Consider the following 22117-nt stretch of genomic DNA (forward strand, 5'->3'; position numbering starts at 1 on the left):
CCTGAACACAGCAATAGTTACGCACCTGGAGCCACCTCCCAGGTCCAGGGAGGTTTTAGATGGAGTCCCACTGTGCAAAGCACTTGCACCTGTGCTGAGAACCTATTCTATGAAAGGGTAAAGTAAAGTAAAGTAAAGTCCACATTTGTAAAGCGCACAATCACCCGTAAGGGTCTCTAGGCACTGGGGGCCGTCGGGAAGATTAAGCGAGCTATTGCCCAGAGTCACATGGTGCTGGGCTGACCTGCCGCCGGAGCCGGGGATCGAACCGTGGTCCCCAGATTCCAGCATCAGTCGCCCTGGCCGCGGCGCCACACCTCTTCATCAGGGTCTCCATCACATCTGTGATGGTGCCGCGTCATGATGAAACCACGTCACACGGCGAGACCGTGTGAGTCGGCAGACCAACTACAATGCACAATGTGAAGGTGCTACCTTTGTGGGGGTTGTAACGCAAGGTATGCAAGTGTCATGCTTCAAGAATGAATGTTATAGGGTGCATAGTGTTATTGTGGTTTCCATTAGGGATTGTCTAAAACATGTCTTCGTGAAATGCATTGTGTTGCCATGCATTTGCTGTGAAAGCCTGTCCTAATCAGTATCGCTGCATTGCCTGACTGTAACAAATCATAATTTTCAAATTGGGTCAATAGATCTTTCTCATGCCTCACATCATAAACACAAACCTAATGTATTGAGTTCAATATGTACACTCGATATTTATATTCCATACAACCTAATTTCTGGACCCAAATACAGAAAACTACAGAAAAACACACTCCTATTGAGAGTTTGATGTAGCTCCTCATGTGGTCATGGGTACATATCACCAGAGCGAGTTCCTTGCTCGCTGTGGCATTATATCCAAGCTTTACCTAACTGATGCAATGTCAGTACAGATGGGCCTTTGTCTGGAGAGGCACAGTGGGCGAAAAGGATTTGCTTTGAAACTTTTAGCGTTCTGCCCCTGAGGAATCAGTGGGTGCATTGTTGTGGCTCTCTCTGTGTGTGTGGGGCGGTGTGTGTGTGAGTAGGGCTCTGTGTGTGTGGGTAAGGCTCTGTGTGTGTGGGTAGGGCTCTGTGTGTGTGGGTAGGGCTGTGTGTGTGGGTAGGGCTCTGTGTGTGTGGGTAGGGCTCTGTGTGTGTGTGGGTGGCTGTGTGTGTGTGTGGGTGACTCTGTGTGTGTGGGTGGCTTTCTGTGTGTGTGTGGCTCTGTGCCCGCAAATAATCTCTACTACTCTCTAATGCTCACCTTTGATTTATAAGCACAGGTGCACCATATTTTGAGTTTGTGAGAAAAGCATAAACTTGTTATAAAGACACTGGAAATGTTGTCCAAGTTTTTTGAAAAATCCTTTTTATTATTCCAATTGAAAGAAGAACAGCCGACGCGTTTCGTTCCTCATGGGACTCCTTCAGGGCAGGAAATTATGGTAGAACATCAATGGTATGGTCGGACGTGTGGTAAGGGTAAGTCATCCTAGTAGCTGCTGTAGTGAGCACCGTGGGAGCAAATTTTTATATAAGGATCAATGGAGGTCTTCTTATTACTACTGACTTCCAAGTTGATGGAGTCCCGAATCAAGATTTCAGAGAAAATGGGCTTGAATGATACTCCTTAAGAGTTCAGGCGATAGGACTATGTGTGTATAGTCCAAAATATTACTAAGGTCTTCAGAGTGCAACATCCAAGAGGTTTGCACATTGACCTGATCTCCAATGTGGTTGCTCAGATCGGCGTAGAGGGTGTATGTCTAGCCCTTCCTTATCCCACGGCCGACTCGCGGAAGGGAGGCTGAAAATAGCCGATCTGTATCCTATGAAGCCCAAAGCTGCACTCCCCCAGTCCGTATAGCTCCTGGTCTCTAATGCTCACCTATTGCCATTGTAAATGACAATACCATTTATTTGTTTTTTTTTTAAAAATGAAAAAAATGTCATGAGCAATGCCAATAGCTCTACCTTTAATAATGCCGAGACCATTGCATTGTAATGCTTGTTAACTACGTTTTTAGCATTTATGATATCCAATTGAGTATTTCTTTTTTAATGTTGATGAATATTGTCATAATGTTTTATATCGATTGTAGGTTTGTATCTTTTATGGTCTATGACCGAAATAAAGATTATTTGAAGAGAAGCTAACACTAGTGCCTCAAATTAGTTGTTGGCTGGGCCCACCCCACAGTCTCCAGCTACAGCGACCAGGCTGAGCAGCAGGAATGATTTACCCAGCACTCACTGAATCTGTTGGTAAGTGAAAGATAAATTGGTGATTAATAATGTTCCTGCTACAGAGAGATCAGTTGTCTTGTGCAACTTTTGACTCACCACTAGCACAGAGGGTTAACATGCCTGCTATAACGAACGTGTATCATGGATATCGAAGAACAGTATTCTAGGTTACTGATTTTGTCACAGAGATGCTTTTCTTACTTGCAATTATAAATTTCAATCTAAATCTACACACTGGCCTACAAACTATTATCAAAGACATCAGCTGCAAGTGAAAGGCATAGAATGACTGGAGTCATCCTGACTGAGCTAGCCTGTACTGTGGTGCTCGCTCCGTCACTCACAAAGCTAAACACTTATAAGGTCCCAAAGGCGAGACTATTGGATATGGTTCTTATGTAAGTCAAACATTTGCAAATTCTTTTTGTACCGTCAGTCCTTATGTTTGAAACTGGGTCCTATGTAAAGCGCTCTGACACCCTCGGGTAAAGTTCGCGCTATATAAAATCGCATAAATAAATAAATAAATGGCAATGCTTGTTAACACCTCTCACTAACCAAACTGGAGCCAGGCGCACACCAGGCATAAATACGTATTGAAAAAGTGACGTCCGCTCCGTCCTGTCCTCCAATGAGTGTTGCCGCCGAAGATAGGACGTCTCCTCCAATCGTGTTGGCAGTTGCGTACAGAGTTGTGCGTCGTCACTGGTCGAGCGCCAGCCAGTGTGGAGCCTGAAGAACTGAGCGTGCGCAGAACAGATAGAGACTCGCGCTCTCTTCGGACGGGTTGCGGTGGCGGGAGCTCCAGGCGGAGACCTTCGCCCCGTTTTAATTTTTTACTGCCCGCTGACAAAATCCCCACCTTCCCGCCATGTCGGCCCAGGCACAGATGCGCGCTATGCTTGACCAGCTGATGGGCACCTCTCGGGATGGTAAGGGGCAGTAGCCGCCATTTTGTGTTTTGTGGAACTCCCGGGGGCGGGGAGCGAGCTGGGGGTGGGAGGTCATTGATTGACAGTGCGACCTCCATGGCCTCCCCCTATCAGGCACACGCCCCACGAAGAGGCTGGCCCCATTGATGGGTGGCTGCCGCCAGCGGCGGAGCAGAGAGTTCATTGTGACGGCTGTGGGCAAAAAGCTTTGTCATCAGTTGGGGGCTGACGCACAAACCAGAGGGGCTGACGTCATCGTAGACCCGTCTCAATATCGTCACTGGTTATGTAATTATGCGTCTTTTACGCCATTGGGCCATTTGAAGACATCTCCATAAGCAGTTCATTTGCCATTGATATTTGTTGTAATCCCTTTTTAATTTAGTGAAATTATCTTGGTTCTCTCCTGGCTCTCTATTTTCTTTACATCACGTTGGTATTTGGTGACTTCAGCCTAAGTATTTGGCACCGCCATGGCTTTTATAAAGTGGTCTTAGTTCTCTGACGTTACTGCCTCCCTTGGTGATATCATTTGTGTGTGAGGTCTCCATGGCATCACGGTTACTTTTGGCGCAATCGCGAAATCCTTTGCAGATGACATCAGGACTTTGGTTATGCCACCTTTTGTAGCTTAAATAAAGCGATATCATATTGAAGTCAGCATAGGTCGTTGATCTCATCATGACCTTTTGTGTCATGTCTCTAAAATCTCCAAAGGTCAGTGACATAGTAGTGGTGGTTGGTGCTATTGCGGCATCTTATGCTGACATTGACCTGGGTTTCTCACGTCGCCATAGGTCCATGGCATCATCATGGCTTCCAATGGTGTTCTCACAGATGACATGTTTTCAACTATGGGCTTAGGTGTCTAACATCTGCCTGGCTGTGGTTGATGACCACTTGTCTTCCCCATCGACATGGGTCTTAAAGACCTGTTAGTGTGTTTTTTTTTTGCACCCCTGTGTCTGTTGGAATCATTGTGATCTCCAATAAACCACCTAATGCCTTGGGTACTTATACTGTTCATGTTTGAAACATCAGAATGTTTGCTGGTGTCAAAAGGAATACTTTAAGCCCTACCTCCTAATGGGGACCCACCCCAAGTCACCTTTAATGATTTAATCATATAATCGTGCTGCATCTCAGTGCAGGGGATAGAATAATGTGGACGTAAACGGGAAAAGTATTCTGATACTAGTTCAAGCTGTCTTGTTTTTGTTATATGTTGTTTCAGACAATATCAGTATCGGAAAATGTACCTGAACAAGTAGCCACATTATTTACCTTTGTCAAGGAGCAGGAGGTGTCTTGATAGGACTAATTTTAAGGGTGTTCAAACTCCTTGGAACGTAATAATTATTTATGGAAGTTCCGGTTTTACTTGTGTACGAAATATGGGGATGAAGAATTGATTCTGTTCTGTGCCCCTGGGGTTTTCTTCTATTGTGTGTTGGTAGCCTCTGTCTTAATGCAAAGCATTCAAGGATAAAATGTTTTCTTTTGCTAGTAGTATTTGTAAATATTGGAGGGATATTAATTAGTACTTGCTTCAGGGAGTAGGATTTGAGAGCGAACATGAGAAACGTTTTACAAGAAGGCATTTAATGGTAAAAATCAAGGAATATTTTCTGGAGTGCCAGGTTTAGTTTGAGGTGCTTATCCCTTTCTAATGGCAATAATGACATTTATTTGAACTCTTCTTCCATAACCTGCTGTTAGAAAAGTAAACATTACTACCAAGACAGGCTAAATATCTTCACGGCGATTTGTTTTGTTTTATTTCTTTATGCTTCTATGAAGCAATGCTCTGAGTTGGCAGGCGAGTATTGTACAGTTGAAACATGACAACTGTGATAGCCGTACGTAGTGAACATTACAGGTTGGCTCAAGTACAAATTTCTTTTACAGAGGTGACTTGTTACTATTGTGTCCCAGTGTGAATCAAGTATTGGCCTGCTTCATCCACAACAGCTAGTGACTAATGATGTTGTTCTAATCGACGTTCCTCGCTTGTCTGACATAGCACATACTCCTTATTTATATTTTTAAGCTTAGTGCTCAAAGTTTGTTGTACATTTTTGAAGAGCAGTTTAGTCATTTTATTTTTTGCATGTTTAATACATTTTGTCCGCATGGACATTTATGCTTTTGTGGTGCTATCAAGAATACACAATTTTTGTAAGTGAAATTTGAAGGCGACGTCTATCGAGCTGTATGGTCTTTTTTTTTTTTTCTTCACGCTCAAGACTTTTTCGCTTGACTTTGTGAATAACAAGCATTGGCATAGCCAATAGGTCTTGCCTTTGGGACCTTATAAGTGTATAGTTATCCAGCACAATATCCTTAGTGCAAAATCAAGTGTTGCATGGCTAAACACTTATAAGGTTCCAAAGGGAAGACCTATTGGCTATGCCAATGCTTGTTTTCTACAGCAAATCATGGCTAGCTTAATCAGAGGCTGCTGCGAAATTGGTTACAGCGAAGGTGGGGGGAGTGGTTTCAGTTTAGCAATGAAAAGAGGGTGCAAAACTGGCCCAGTCTGGTCTAGGGGAAAAGTAAGAATGACGTTTCAAGCTTCAACTTCCAATTCCAGCTCGCATTGAGCATAGTCAATGGCACCAAACATTGTCATTGTTGTCAATGGGCGGAGGGAGCAGCTGAAGTTCACAAAAGGAGCGAGAAGAGAAGCGGGACCTCATCATCATGTCCTGTCAAAGAAAAAAAAAATGTTGGCTGCTACCAAGAACATACAACTTTGGGCAATTCAACTACAGAATTACGTGAGGCAATAGACATAGTGTGAAAAATTAAAAGCATATTCTTTGCAGCGCTTGAGAAACAAGCTGGTGGCTGTGCGCAAAAATGCTTGTGATTTCTCAGGATATGGATGGCTGCAACGGGAAGTAGGTGGGCGCTGGGGGGGGTCTTAATTTATGACCTCAATAGACAAGTAACTGGGCAAGAGCAATGCTTCTTTGCAAGATAATAGGGGAAACACGGACCGGTATGTAAATGAAAGTATATACTACACAATGCATCCTAGTTGCCACCATAAACCAGAGAATGGCCTCGAAAGGCGTTCGCATTTAAGACTTTATCCCTACAAATGCTTCTGACAAAGCTGCTCTCATGCTTCAAACCATTACCAGGGAAGCATAGGAACGAGAAGTAGAAGAACAAGCGCGCGTGCCTTGCGCTTCAACAGGAGAGAGAGGCGGGGGGGGGGTGCACCCACGAGTGGTGTGCCTGCGCTGGAGAGAGTAGTCTGCTCTTTTTCTAAGCACATACTCGTGTTTGTGGCGCGCCGCTGCGCACTCCCGCAAGGCGTATGCTGCCACAAGCACGAGTATGTGCTTGAAAAAAGAGCTGCACAATGGCTAAAAGTCTCCTATGCAGTGCTTGCGCACTGCGTTGGCGAGACCTAAAAAGGTGTTTGGTTGAAGAGTACTCAAGTTTCGTGGAATATTGGCCATATATGTAGAACTTAATTTGTTCTCTATAAACATTTCATTTTTCCTGTGGTAAATAATTGAAAGGGGCTGTGTAGTTAGCAATTCAGGATTTAGACAAAGGCCATTTATATTGTTTTTGACCTCTTGTTGTTTTGGACAATAAACACCAGCTTTTTGGCTTCTTGTGGTAGGTGCCTAAGAAATTGTTGTCTGTCGGTTAGAGTAGAGATTTATGCATAGGTTTGCGAGGCCCTGTGAGTGTGGTTTTAGTCATTACTGGTGAGGAAGAATTGACCTTTTCTGAACTGCCCCACAGTCCGCATTTATTTGTTGTGTTTCTGACAGGGGGGGGGGTAACTTGCTCTAGATTTTTGTTATTCTGGAAGAGGGGGGATGTTAAGGGCAGCATCCGTTCTCCCTCATTTTGGCGTATTTTAATTCAGCAAATCCCTAAATAAAATGATGGCTATACTTAAGATTTGTCACTGTCTGAATTCTCATGCAAACATCAACAACATTAATTATGTAGATAGGTGTTAGATATGACTAAATCACCCACAAATGTGTAATCAAAAAGCTAATACTGTAACAAATGTAATCTTTTACATTATTACTTATTACAGTATCACTGCTCTTCATTATAAGTGATGTTATGTGAGCAGGTCTTTTTCAGTTGTATCATTTTACAAATAATCATAGGAGAGAACCCATCCTTCAAAAGGGAGAGTTCATCTATAAGGTTAAGGCCAAGATGTAATTTGCTGACCATCTACAGTTCATTACACAATTCCCCTTGCCATAAAGATTCTTTCTTCACCTCCTCTGTATATCTGCGGTCTCGACAGCGCATTCTTTGTTTTTCTTTGGGTTCAACATTGATGCATGTTCAATTACTTATGTGCTCTTTTGTGCATTTTTCATTACTTGTGTGTATGCTCTCTGTGTATAGTGGAGAGATTACCATTCTTTCTTGCAAGACTGATCATTCTTTTCTGCTTCATGTTTTTTTTCTTTCTCCACGGTATATTCCACTTTAGGTGAATGGTGTGGGTACCTCTTGTATCCAGCATACCCCTAGGTCTCTTTTCCACTCCGTGTGATCAAGAAATGCTCAATTAGATAGACCTGTAGAATAACAAAAATACACCTTAATCAGTACTTCCCACCCATTTTTCTCACCACGCCATTAACTTAGAGTGTGGTTAACATCTTCCCCACCATTGTGCCTTGTGTATATCCCTCTGTTCTGTCAAAATAAAAAATGCTCCAGAGTAGAGGGCATTTAATATTGTGTGTTCTAAAATCTGGCAGGCTTTATTTATAAAAAGCGCTCTAAGACTTATTCCAGGATTGTGCTCAGTGAAGTTGAAGGGAGCTGTCTGCATGAGCAGTAAATGTATAGTATTCAATGGTATACCCTGCAGTTATGTTATTTGGCATGTCCTCTCACTTAAGATACACTTAGACATTTTTCACTAATGGGCCTTGAGACCTAGTTTCCATAGTTTACTAACTTAACATGACTAAGCTATGACCATGACCATACATAATTTGTACTTTCTGGGACATGCTTCTTCTTCGAGACATTTACGGGTAGAGGCATCATTGTTCCCGTTTGCGATTTCTAAATTGCGAAAATTAAGGAATCGCAATTTAGAAATCGCAAACGGCAATGCATTAAAAATGCGCATTTTTTTTGCGATTCGGTATTTTTCCTTAATTGCGATTCACAATTTGCGAATCGCAATTGAGGAAACGCCTTCCCATTGATTCCAATGGGCCAAAAGGCCCATAGGAATGAATGGGAAGGCATTCACATTTTGCGAATTTCAAATTGCGATTCGCAAAATGTGAATGCAATTTCAAGGGTGCAGGGGGGGTTCCAAAGAACCACTCCCTGCACCCCTGAAATGTAACTTTAAATGCAATTTACACACAAGCCCCAAGGGCATGTGTGTGTGTAAATTAAAAGTTTCAAAAATGCAATTTGTGCATATTTTAAGTTTAAGGTAAATTAGCATGAAGTTCAACTTCATGCTATTTTACCCCTTCCAAATTGCGAATTCGCAATTTAAAAATAATCATGCATTGCATTTAAGAAATCTCAAATTGCGAAATGCATGATGCATTCCAAATTAGTGAATTGCATTCGCAAAAGGCCGAAAATTGCGATTCGCACCGTTTGCGAATGCAATTCTGTTTTGATGCATCTAGGCAATAATGTTTTTGGTGGGAATGTATGTTATTCTTTGCTCGGCCTGTGGTGGTTTCGGAAGACTGTTGTCCAAAAATGACCATCAAAGTAATATTTATGGGTTGCTCGCTCTTTTAATTTCTAGCATATCTCGGCACAAAAACAGCCAAGCTCGTTAAATTGTTTGGAAGTGTTGGTCTATTGTGATAATTAGTGATACTAAACATGCAGAAATGTCTTGCTGCTTGAATCTTAAAGTGGCATCTAAATATGTCCTCCTTTTTCTGGCTGTGGCAGTATAATTGGTTTCCACAGAAGCCTTAGATTTGACTGTTTCTGTTTGGAGTTTGTTCGCCTTGCCTGTTTTACCTCTCTTTAGTAATCTGTTACTTTCAGTTGCTATTCTGTTACGTATGGCTTAGCTTTGAACATAGTCAATATATAGTTTCTTGCTGTTGAAGCCATTGCAGAATGCTGGTGCCATACTGCTTCCACCAGTTCCTCTACAACTTCATGGAATTGGCTTGGAGACATGAGCAAAGTTGCTGGTTAGTCCAGATGTTAAAGCAGTTGTTTGCAAGCAAATATGCTGAGAGTATGGCTAGGAGGTAAAAGGCAGAAGGTCCTCGATGAGGATGTTAAAGCAGCGAGTTGATTTTTGCTAGAAATGTGTTGTAGAAGAGCATTCTCAATGTTCAACACTTAAGTAAGCCTGTCCTTCCAGCATCGTAGGTCCCCTCAGTCACTGACACCCACGCTTCATTTTTAGGGCTCGCCTGCTGATGCGCTTCAGCGCATAGCTGGCGAAGCTCTATAGGGGCTTATCCAGTGTTTATCCACTGGCGATTCCACTGGCGATTCCTTCAAGTGCATGTGCTTTTTAGGTCATTGCGCTTGCGCAAGCCCTAAAAAGCGCGTGCACAATGCCACCAGCCGCCTGCCTGCCTCGCATTACCACATCAAAGGCAGCCCTCCGAGCGCATTTCTCACCCCCTAATTATTCACGGCCGGCCGGCAGGCACATCAAAGGCTGCTGCTGCCGTGACTCGCATTTCTCCTCCCTCCTCCCCTATCACTGCCCAGGCCGGCCGTACTTTCTCTTTACAAGGGCGCCCATTCCTGAATCACTTGAAATCTCTCCACATTATTTGCATTTTGTTAATTAAAAAAATTAACTTCAACACAGCGTTGCACATTTTTCTCGACTTCGGAAGGATGAGTCCCAATCTCATTTGTACAAAGTGTTGTAATGGGATTATTGGAGAGTTAGAGAAACGTGCTCACAAGTTACATTTTTATGCAAATCATCTGAGTAAATAAACAATAGCATGGTGCCGTTTGCGTCCTTGACTTGATCTGGTTTTTATTTTTATTTTGCTATTATTCTCACAAAGGCTAAGAAGGTCTGCCTACTTTAGTATTAAGTGCTATACGTCGCATAAGCAACAGCTAACCATTCACTCACCCACGCAACGCCACTCACCCATGCAACGCCACTCACCCATGCAACGCCACTCACCCACGCAACGCCACTCACCCACGCAACGCCACTCACACACGCAACGCCACTCACACACGCAACGCCACTCACACACGCAACGCCACTCACACACGCAACGCCACTCACACACGCAACGCCACTCACACACGCAACGCCACTCACACACGCAACGCCACTCACACACGCAACGCCACTCACACACGCAACGCCACACACACACGCAACGCCACTCACACACGCAACGCCACACACACACGCAACGCCACTCACACACGCAACGCCACTCACACATGCAACGCCACTCACCCACGCAACGCCACTCACCCACGCAACGCCACTCACCCACGCAACGCCACTCACCCACGCAACGCCACTCACCCACGCAACGCCACTCAGCCACGCAACGCCACTCAGCCACGCAACGCCACTCAGCCACGCAACGCCACTCATCCACGCAACGCCACTCATCCACGCAACGCCACACACACACACACGCAACGCCGCTCACCCACGCAACGCCGCTCACCCACGCAACGCCGCTCACCCACGCAACGCCGCTCACCCACGCAACGCCGCTCACCCACGCAACGCCACTCACCCACGCAACGCCACTCATCCACGCAACGCCACTCATCTATATGCAAAACGAAAAATGTCAAACTCTTCTATTGCGAGACCTATTGCATTTTCAATGCTTGTTAGGTCTGTTTATATGTATAATATAATAGGGGCTTTCAGTTAGCCTTCTTTATCCATTAGTCTTTTGTTATAAATTCTTTGTTTTCTCACCCCCGCCCCCCACTACAGCATGGGGCAGTAGGTCAGCCTAGTTCAGCTATTGGCTAACTTCAGTGTGAGTGACAGCATGCTGCCCTTTTGTAATGAGCACACCCACTCACAGTAGTTCACGTTAGTCCAGAGATTACTACTTTGGCAATGTGTGCTTTTTTTTGGGCCAAAAATATTTCTTGCTTTTCATCATATTTATTTATTCATTTTTAGGTCGAGCTGGTAAACTGCATCCAAAGGATGCAGGTGTCCAGCTGGAGGCCTAATGTTGTCTGTCTCGGGGGGAGGAAGGACAAGAGGGTGTTACGAGCTTGAAAGCGGCCGGATTTGGGTGCGCGAACGCGCACGTTGCCTCCGTCCACGCGTGCGCACACAGCCAGCCACCACACAGACTGAAACACACGCGCGCTGCTTACTTTCACTTTACATCCCCCCACCAGTCATCGGATCTTTTTACACACGCATGCATGCGTGCATACATACACACACACACAGGCACAAACACACACACACAGACACATTCGCACACACACACGCGCGCGCATATGTCCCCCCCCCCCCTCCCTCCCACCCCACTCACCGAGTTCTTTTCGTGTGTCCCTCTCTCCTTCGGCAGGCAGCGGGTCATCCTCAGCAGCAGGCGGGGCTCTCCACGAGCACGGGAGCCCCGCTAGCTGACACGCAAATCTTCCGGCTGACGGGCACAGGAGCGCGGGGGTAGGCTCCCGTCTGCTTCCTGTCTTTTTGCGGCCCCGCCCCCGTCCCAACACAGGTTGCCTGGCTTCCTGTTCAAGCCGGGCTGCGGCGGTGAGTTTTTATTGTACTTGTTTAAGACTCCTCGTATTTCAATTCTGTGAACATTACGACAAAGGCTGACACCCAACCTTTTCGCAGTGTTGTGTGTAAACTGTGACGTAACGGATCAGAAACAACAAAACGTTGTCAATGCATGTAAAGCCCAGAGCACGGTGTAAGCTGCTATTTGCAGCCTTGTCCACTGTGTACCTGTGGGGTGTTTCCTCGGGTCTTTTCACTGCATTCATGAGTGGACTTGGAAACCAAGATATTGTAGGAATATTTCACACTTGGCCGCCTTAATGCACAATGATTCTTGGCAAAGCTAATGTGCTCATTTCTGGTCTGACGTTTTGCATTTCAGAGCTTCAGGATGTAGTAGCAATTCCATCTTGTATACACGTCTCGTATATAAAACCATACTAAAGGCAAGGTCGGTTTGTCCAGGCACACCCCTCAATGTCGACAACATATTTTTATTCGTCTTTCTTAACTTTCAACAAGGCAAGAAAATTAATTACATGCCTTTGATTTTACAGTTTTCACACTGAACCCGGCACTGCCACTGTTAGCATCCTACTGCACTCAACTGGCACTGCTTTCCTCATATAGTGAACCAAGGGCAACAGACCTTCCATGCACCAGTGGATCCCCCCCCACTTCTGTATATCACCTCCTGTTGCTGGGAACAGGTGTACATCTCATGTACTGAATGCGCTCTAGAAGGGAGCTTTAGATCTCCAGTGAGCGGTGATGTTGCACTTTGCAAGTAGTAGACCCACCCTAATGAGGTTCGAGAGCTCCTGAAGTATCCCCAGTCGTCCAGCAGTCACAGGCGTGCCATAATGGGCTCCATGTCCACTGGCCTCAACACCACATGTCCAGCATGGCCTGAGCCCAGGTCCAGTTTACTTTAATAGCATGGCATCCTCAAACCAGTTAATTTTTAGGTCGAGCAGCAGTATGCTCGAGACCTATTGCTGCCCGTATTTGGGAATGTATACACGAGAGGGGCACGAGCGCAGATTTGACCTCGTGGGCACGCACGGCGCCGTGCCCCTCTCGTGCCTCATATTCCCGTGCGCACACAGCCTGCCCCCACACCCCTGCACACACACCACACAGGCGCACGCTGCCGCCCCCCCACCACACACACACACATACAGACAGACAGAAACGCACGCATACACACGCCGCCGCCACCTCCCCCCCTGCCCCCTCCTCCCCCTCCCCCCTGCACGCACACACAGACGCACACCCCCGCCCCATGCATCGGGAGATCTGCCATACCCCCGAACCTCGGTACTTACTAGTTAGGCGCCGGAGCGGTCAGCGGAATCACCACCTCTTCCTCCTCGTACTCCGGCCCGTCTAGAGTCAGGCTCCTCTGCAGCTCCGGAGGCTCCGGGTGGAGGAGGCAGTGGTGGGAAGGCGGGCCCGGCTTCAGGGGAAGGACCGAGAGTGGCTGCAAAACCGGCAGCTTCCCCCAGACCGGGGGCGCATCCCCGCCAGCCTCCGCAAACATCGCAGGGAGCGGCGGTTGCAGGCCCCCAGCGTAGGAAACAGGCCCCCGCGGTGCGCACACTGGGAAGAGGAAAAGGGGAGGAGACCCACGGCGTGCGACACGGCACAGGGAGGGGGTGCGCGCCAGGCCTCCGTCGCTGCCTGGAACGTGTGCGCGTGCTCCCCAGCCTGTCGCGAGCACGCTTCCTTCTGGCTACTAGCGTGTCCCAGCCGCCGCGGTCACAGAGCAAAAGTGGTGGCAGCATCTTTTCAGAAGTGAGTACTAGGCACACACATACTCTCGCGCTTTAGCTCACGAGTGTGTAAAAGGACATCTTGAGGCAGAATCTACCGAGCATATGTTTATACTTAACACTCAAACGCAAATACATTGTGACTGGCATGGAATTCTGAAGTTTTATTTGACATACTTGGGGACCAGGCTGCAGTATTACGGCACTAGGCAACAACTCCAGCGGCGGCCACCCACGAGTCTGCCGGGGGTTGGTAGCTTTGTAGTAAGTGTTCATTACCACGCTGGGAGCCCCGGCAGCAGCGCAGCACAACACAGTCGGAGCTGCAGCAGAGTCGGGCTCCCGGCTGCGTGCTCTGGCTTCAAAAGTTTAAACTATGCCCGCCCTAGCTCTCCCACAGCCTATATGTGCACGGGATTCACAGACAACGTGTGTCTTGGCAGGATGACTCGACAGTATTGATTTGGGAATAACTTACTCAACTCACGAAGGCTTCCTGAGCGAATATGCTGCAGCTCCGGGATCACGCGACATAGGAATGTTTTTACAGTGGCCGCAATGACTCGTCCATCGGCGGCAAACCGCGCCACCCGAGCATGATTCTTCAGGCCCTCAGTCCAGTCCTCGTGGTATCATAATGTTGATTAATTTTAAATTTGACCCGTGTCTCCAGTCGAGGCCCCGGCCCAGCTCAGCTTCTGACCGACCTTGCCTGTTCCAGGTCTCGTGAGGTCACATCCGATTACCTGCCCCCCCACGCGGGGCCACAGCCTGTAATGCAAAGACTGCTAAGGTCAGGCCCCGCCCGGGTCTCCGTAATTGGGCAGTCAGAGGCAGTGACTCACTGTACTACCGCGCCGCTGGCGGGAATGTTAATGCTAACTTTTATTTAACTATTAATTATTGTAAAAAATAAAAGCCATTGTTCTTTGTAATATCAATACATCTAAGTCATGTAAATACAACACATATTGCATTACAAATGCTAAAGATGTCACATTTGCGAAAGTTAAAACTATTGGCATTATAAATGACAAAGCTATTCATTTCGCTATTCTCAAAACCAACACATAAATAAAAAATTTGGCATTTACAATACTAATAGCTCAAACTTTCCTAATGCGAGACCTATTGCATTGCAAATGCTTGTTGATTGAGGACGCCGCCGGCTAACACAATAATAACGTTTTTCAAAAACCATGACACAACGAAACATACAATGACAAAGCCAAGAGGTTGTCAGCCAACACCAGATCAACTTTCCAGTTTTGGCTTTGCATTACAAGTTGACTAACTGGCAGAAAAGACAGCTCACTGGATGTGTAGTCCAAAGCTCATATGCCTCTAAATCACCATCCCCAGAGCTCACATTCTTAAAAAATTCGGGCCTGTACACCCATCATTGCTGTTCGTTATGATGTGCTCATCAGTATCTGGCCTTATGGATTAGGAGTGCTAGAATAGAATTACTGGTGAACAACTTAACAGATCTTGTGGTGCTCTGGTTAAGAAGTGATTTCGTTGTATAGCTGATTGTCCAGTTTCCTTATCTTGACCCTTTTCAAATGTTGTCCTTTTTATTAGCATGTAACACACATGCTTCTTGTGGCTCTACACTTTTGAGGCCGCTATGCCTTCGTTATTGCTACGAGGTATACATTATTCTAGATTTGTAGAAGTAATATATATGCTCAGGTTGAGAGACACAAGGGTGTGTGAATCCTGTGCAGGAGCCTTTGGCAGCCTGCAGTGTCTTATTGACCCCTCCGTATTTCAATTGGAAAATGCCAGTGCCTTGCATGCAGGCTTCTCTACTCACACCAGTAAGTAGATTTGACGAGTGTTGCTTGTTTCTGGTACAGCAGTTTGCGACATGAGTAAGAAAGAAGCATGTGCTCACTGGGATTTACTTTTGTGTTCAGAGCTATTTTGACACAGTGTGACTAGGTGTTCTCACTGTCTGGTGGACTTTGAATCACCAGTCCTTTGACTAATAAATACTTTGTGATATTTTACTCTAGTGCTTGAAGAAGACCTATTGTGTGACACTACCCCCCCCAGCTCTCTTCTCTGGTGTTATTGTGAGTCTTGATTTTTTTTTGTGTCCGTGTGTGTGTTCTATCTATATTGTGGAAGTTTAAAATGATACCAGAAATTATGCATGTGGAGTAAAAATACCCACTGCCCCTCTATAAAGCTGATTGGAGTTTATTTGTGATCTGTTACTGGATAATTATTGCAGAGCACATATTGCTTCAGTTGGCCCTTTGGAAGAGCAATTTCAAATGGCCTGTGCCTTGGATCCAAATTTAAGACTGCTTTGAGTCCATTTAGGTTGATTTGTTTGCATATTTAAGGTCACATGGAAACCCTGCCGGATCTCCCAGGAAGCATTCATGGCGTATTGTGAGTAAAAACCATTGTTACTTTCTGATCCATCTCTTCTGATCTTTCACTGTGTCATGTTAACCTCCTGGTTATCGACTTAAATTATGAATGTGTCTCTTGAGTAACATATAAATACATATTTTGATATTACCACTGTATGCTCTTTCTGTTACCTAATCCTCCACTTTCCAGGGATCACCAAGTAATTTGAAGCTTATAGTCTTGTGTTATGTTGACTAGCTTGGAGAAACCCTTAGCTCTCCAACTCCAACTGAAGTTTGTCTGTGCAATTGGCACAGAGCTTCTTTGACCCCAGCGTATGGCATCCTATACATTTAGGCATCCTGCGCTCCAGTACTGTATATCTATACTGATAATCCAAGCCTCCGGGTGTCTAAATATATTGACTCCTTATCAGTACTAATCCAACTGTCTCTTCTCCAATAACCCAGTGCCCAGTTTATTTTTACTGATAATACAAGCATACCGTTTTCCTTTTGGTTTTTTTCCCAACAAATTCCGACATTCTGTGTCATAGTAAATGTGCACCTTTTTTTGCTTATATGAGCCAAGGTAGCCGCCCCCCCCCCCTACACTCCAAGCATTCTATCTCACCCATTTGTGTTCCTTCCTCATCATCCAAGCCCTTTTTGTCTGGGCTACTTGTTTGATTCTTTTGTCCCCTCAAGGTTCATGAATTTTTTGTTCCTTTCTGGCACTTGAAGCTGCCTTTATTCTTGTGGCATCATCTGGCCGCTTCCTCAGGTGCGTATGGCTAGAACGTTAGCAGTGTCCATGCTTCCAGCTCTGTGCTATGCTAGGGGGCTGCGTCTTGGCTGGGTGGGTGGGGGGAGGGTGCATGCACCAGAAGGGCTGCTACTTTCACTTTGAATGTGTTATTAGTGGTGTGCATGCAGAAATCTCCTGACTAGCACTATATGCCCCTCTGGTTTGGGCCAAAGTCCCTGATGTGAACCAAAATACCCACTGTAGCCTCACGGAGTACGTCCACTGTCAATTGATGCATGATCAATCTATTATATTTAATACCTGCTGGGTGGGGTGCTGAAAATTCTGCTTCACAGAGCCGGCGCGGTGGCCACGCAGTCTGTCCCTTCCCTTCTTTGTAAGCTTTGGGGTTAGGCATTTACCTTGCATGGATGGAGTGTGTGCTTCTTGTTCAATTAATTATGGATCATTTTGGCTTTAGTAAGTGTGGCAAGTAGATGGGGGCATCACCCACTCTCTGTAATGACATCCATCCTCGCCTTTGTTGCTCAGTTGTTGCAATAGCAAACTGGCCATGAAGCCAGTCACTGCTGCAGCTGAACATATTATAGGCCTGATGCTTCCCCAATTACTGCGCAATTCCTTATTTATTTTTTTTATTTCAGGTTTTCACAATATTAGCCACTTCTGTCTGCAAAGCCCATTTAGAACTTAGTTCTTGCTATGAAGTCCAAGATTGGAGACAAGTTGACCTTTCTTTAAATGCCAATCTAAGCCTTCCAACCAATATCCTGCCCTTACGTTTCACAATTCCATGACTTCATTCACTTTTGAGTTGCTGTATCTATCTGTGGTGTCCACCAGGCTCTGTGAAGCAGAATTTTTTGCCCACCTTTAGAAACGGTGATGGCAGGAACAGCGTTGTTAATTTGTGCTCTAATCATGTAAAGCGATGCAAGATGCTGTGTTGAAATCTGCTGGCAGAGTATTCTATACAAACTGAACAATCTGGCGCCTTGTTTTATTCACAAAGGTTCAGTGTATCTATGCCTGCCTACTTGAATCTGCAAAGGGAGTGTCAGAAAGGTCCCCGCATTCGCCAAGCCGTGAGTTATCACAACTACAACTTTTCCGATGTGTTAAATGAATGTGGACAAAACGCAGTTAATGTGTTAAAAAAAAAAAAAAAAGGGAACCTAGCAACCTCACCTCCTCCCTTACTAAGCTGCAGTAGGGAAGCTGTCCTCCACAAAATGAAAACCTTTGGCTTGTTAGAGGAGTTTAGCTAATTGAAACCTAATGGCTCGGTGTTGACTGTCCTCCGATCTGAACTGTTCGCACAATGAATATCACTTTCCAAAAGTTGTTAGCAATAGCATGAACAACTGTTCTCTATAATTGAATTATTGTTTTATGCAGGCAGCTTGAGGGGTGTTTGTCCTGTAAAGGATGGTGTTTGTGGAAGACATTCCTTGGCCTTTCCAAGCTGCCACAACACTCCTTTACTAGATGAGGCAAAACCGATGTTGAAATGAGTGAGTGACTTTTTTTTTTTTTTTACTGTTTATTTGTGAATAAAGCTTATTTTTGTTAATTTTTTACCAGCAACCCGTTTATAATATGTTGATGCTATTGTTCCTTAGGCTATTGAAAGGTTTCATTGATAAATTGTGGTGATGTATGGCGTTAGATGAGGTACTGCATTGAGACTACTTTACATGGTTTACATACTTTACGTAACTTTACATACCATTAACACGTTCACATTTTATTTGTATCTTTACTGATTTTTAGTATTTTGAATACAGATTTAGATAATTTGAATAGGTGTAAAAGCCAGAATTATGTCTTAAGCTTCCAAACTTTACAATCCACACGCTAGTCCAATTCTCCTTCCTCTCAACTTTGATCTTTCATGGCAAACCTTTTTTTAATGACATTGTTTCTTTGTGTTCCTTAACTGAGGGCACAGGTGCTTAGATTTTGTTTTGCCAGGTGGTAAGAGCATTAAAGGGTTTGCTAATACCACAGCCCAGAAATGCCAGCTGAGGGCCCAAGTAAAATGGCTGAATGAATTCGTTTTATCGTTCTAGGTTCCTGTCTTCAGAAGCTTTTAGTCTTTCCCTAGTTGCTGTCAAGAAATTAACTGGCTCATGGAGACAGAGCAGGTAGTCGTTGACATCAATGGCATACTATCTGTGCCCTGGTTTCTTAAGACAGATTGTGGGATTTGTCTGGAAACCAGTGCCTCAAGATAGGCAAAACAGGGTGGGGCTGCTAAGCATTCAAAGGACGGTATTTGGGGCATTTCCTACATTTTAGGCAGTTGTTATATGCCCAAGAGGCCCTGAATTTGCCATTGTAGATTGCAGGTAACTAATCAATTAATGCCAGACTTGCTGTGTCACATCACTTGAGGACAACCACTCCCCTCGGGGAGGACCCCTTCATCTTTTTATATTGCACACCCCCTTGCACAATTGCTTAACTGCACAACTTCTCATAGCGGTAACATAAGTCTAAGTGCTTTCAAGAATGTTTGCTTTTTGTTTGGCTTAGACCGAGATCTAAATAGGTGATGTGATGCACGTTCAGAAATTGTTATATAGCAAGACCTAGGGCACCCTGGATAACCTAGCCACTGACAGATTGCCTCAGGGTAAGTCTAAAGCTGTTGGCTGTGCTTTAACTATTAACATTTTCAAGTGCAGACTGCATTGCTTGTTGGCTCTGTCGTTTTCACATAGTCCTGTGCATTGCTATCCCCCATCATGCCTACTAGTAAAAATAGCAGTTTAAGTACCTAATGTAGAGTTTGGCAGAGAAGTTACTCTGCCACAAACATGACCGGTTACTTGTTCGCTGTATTAACAAATGCCATTGAATGTAATGCACTTGTAATATGGCAGAAGTGATATCTGTCATAATTGTGACGGAAAACCTTGTCCACCAAGCTCTAAATCAGGCCCCAAGACTGGCCCCAATTGTTGTGTATATAGTAGGTTCAACAATGTACATGCAGCCTATAGGTGGTTTGGGCATATATCCGTGGACAAAGTTGGTTAGTGTTCAAGACTTGGTGGGTAGTGCACAGCTGTTAATTGTTTAATGGTGTTTCTTTGAATTGGCAGTTGCTGATAAATGACATTTACCAACTGATTAGTATATACCAGGAAGCTGGAATGAATGCCAGGTTGATGGAGAACCTTGCATTGTTGAAGGATTTATTCCAACGCCAGACAGGCCATTTTAATTAAGCGTTGGAAGTCCATGCATTAAGAATTTCCAGTAATGTTATTTTTTTGAATTGAGCCTGTAAACTGTGCCTTTGGTGGTTCTGCTTGTAGAGGTAAATAAGTGGGGCATGTCTTATAGGCAGCAGGATCTATAGTTGGGGTATCAGCAGGAGTTCTAAATAAAGATTGGTTGTGAAGTCCATAGTTTGACTGTCAGAGGCACTATCCTTGTGTAATTGGGATTATCTTGGTGCATCTTTTTGAAGCATGGATTTGGATCTGAGAATCCTCCGAGGCTTTTGCACATTTAGTCTCTAGATGTGTTTGGAAAATGCACCTCCTGTGGCTTGCTTTATCTTAGATTCTTATACATTTTTGCTTTGCATCCATAATTCAACAGAATATTCTTTAAGTGAATTGATCTAAATCCCTCCTGCAGGTCAGTGATGTGCACTGCTTTAACTGTGCCCCCTTTGAGACTTTATTAAGTGATTCCACTCACTTTTTCTCCCTCTTTACCTCCTATGTGTTGCTTGCTTTTGCCCTTTCTTACAGACTGCCATTACAAACTAGAATTATTCAGAAAAGTATTCATGGCCAGAGGCATGCCCCATGCCAGCATCATTAACTTCATACATTTGGGCCAAGTTGATCAGTTAATGAAAGCTAATCTTCTTATTGCGTTGTTTTCTCCACCAGGCAAGCGTATCACTCCACCCGTGTGTCCAAATCGTATGTTTATCGCCATTGGCATGTTTTCTTAATACTTTGTGTAAGTTAAGCACACCTCAGAAGTACACTCTTTGATTGCAGAGACTACCTTTATTCTCCATTATAGTCTGGCTTCTATTTGAGTCACTGTTTTTGCTTGAGGTTGGACTGGTGTGCCAATTCACTAAACATTTGAGCCCAATTTCCTGCAATGGTTAGAAACTGCAGCACAACATTACTTTGCTTACAGTTATATCTTCCATAGCAAGTAATGTAGACCTAAGATAGACATGTCTGCTTTATTGAAGCTTCCCCTTTTCGCTCTCATTTATTTCACGACCTCAGTTATTTGTCCCAACTGATTCTAGATTAAGATGCAGGCTGTCTGGGAGGAAGTGGTCTTGGGGCGTTGCTAAATCATGCCTCCTTGTGGCTGGGTGTATCCTTGGGATTTGTGATTTTGCTGATGCTCTGACACTGCGTTCAGCATAGACTTTCCAAGTCTTCCTATTGAGGCTGCATTCCATTTTAGTGTCCGATGTAAGGATCGGAGACACGGATGTCCTGAAGTGAAGCACTATCTGGCACATAGACAATGGGCTCCCAACACAGTCTCTTTACTGATAGCTGCAGGATAGTAAAAAACAGAAGTCTCCCTCCAAAACAACTTGTTCCATTGACTGCCAACCTCCAGGCAGCACTTCTGTCACAAGAGGTGAGGTAAGGAGACCGGTACACACTATTTATGAGCAGCATTTAATGTCAACGCCACACATGTCCTTGGAAGGCTTCAGAATTTAGTCATATCTTCTGGGAATCTCTGGTGTCTTTGTTAATGGACGGTAGTAACATTCTGTGATCCTAGGGGCTCTTCCATTAAGGCAGACCAGCTTTGGGTTGGAAGGGATAGCTATTGGTTGAACCATTATGGTCACTTCTGAGGCATAGCTTTTGGGGTTAAAGCTCTTTTGGATATCTTTGTCCATATAGCCATTTGACAAGAACACTGTTGACTCATTAGCACTGCTATTGATTAAAACAAGATATGGGTCTCTACAGCATAACCCAAGGCTGACAACAGTGTTTGGTATTTGAATCATTATCTGATGGGAATACGGGTAATCTGCATTTGTATTCCCTTTTCAAGATTGGGCTTTGGTCCAGAGAAGGGCTGGACAGTAAAGTAATTTGGAGAAACGCCATTTATATTACTCAGATTTAATAAACATTGAATGAAACTTTTGTTGTGTGGCTGCATTGGGTAGAACCAACATTGGGCCACTCTACTGTATCATCATTGGGTGAAACAAGTGTTTAGTATCCCTTCTCGCCTTACCATTAGTTGGATAAGACATTCATTCTTTGGGACTAGATTTGGGAAATGTCTGTGCCACCAAA

At 44.7% G+C, this 22117-nt stretch overlaps 1 protein-coding gene across 2 annotated transcripts in view; it reads left to right on the forward strand.

Moving 5' to 3' along the window:
- The first annotated feature begins 2953 nt into the window (after nucleotides 1-2953).
- LUC7L2 (LUC7 like 2, pre-mRNA splicing factor) overlaps nucleotides 2954-22117 on the forward strand; it is a 331681-nt gene continuing 312517 nt past the window's right edge. The window contains exons 1-2 of one of the 2 annotated variants that reach the window (XM_078640339.1): nucleotides 2988-3167; nucleotides 17806-17878. In XM_078640339.1, coding sequence (XP_078496465.1) covers nucleotides 3165-3167; nucleotides 17806-17878 — 76 coding nt within the window. In that variant the 5' untranslated portion in view covers nucleotides 2988-3164. Of the gene's footprint in view, nucleotides 3168-17805; nucleotides 17879-22117 lie in introns of both variants that reach the window. The other variant, XM_078640346.1, reaches the window with a different exon arrangement.

This window comes from Lissotriton helveticus, chromosome 1_1 (assembly GCF_964261635.1).
Source record: "Lissotriton helveticus chromosome 1_1, aLisHel1.1, whole genome shotgun sequence".
In the NCBI taxonomy this organism is placed as follows: domain Eukaryota; kingdom Metazoa; phylum Chordata; class Amphibia; order Caudata; family Salamandridae; genus Lissotriton; species Lissotriton helveticus.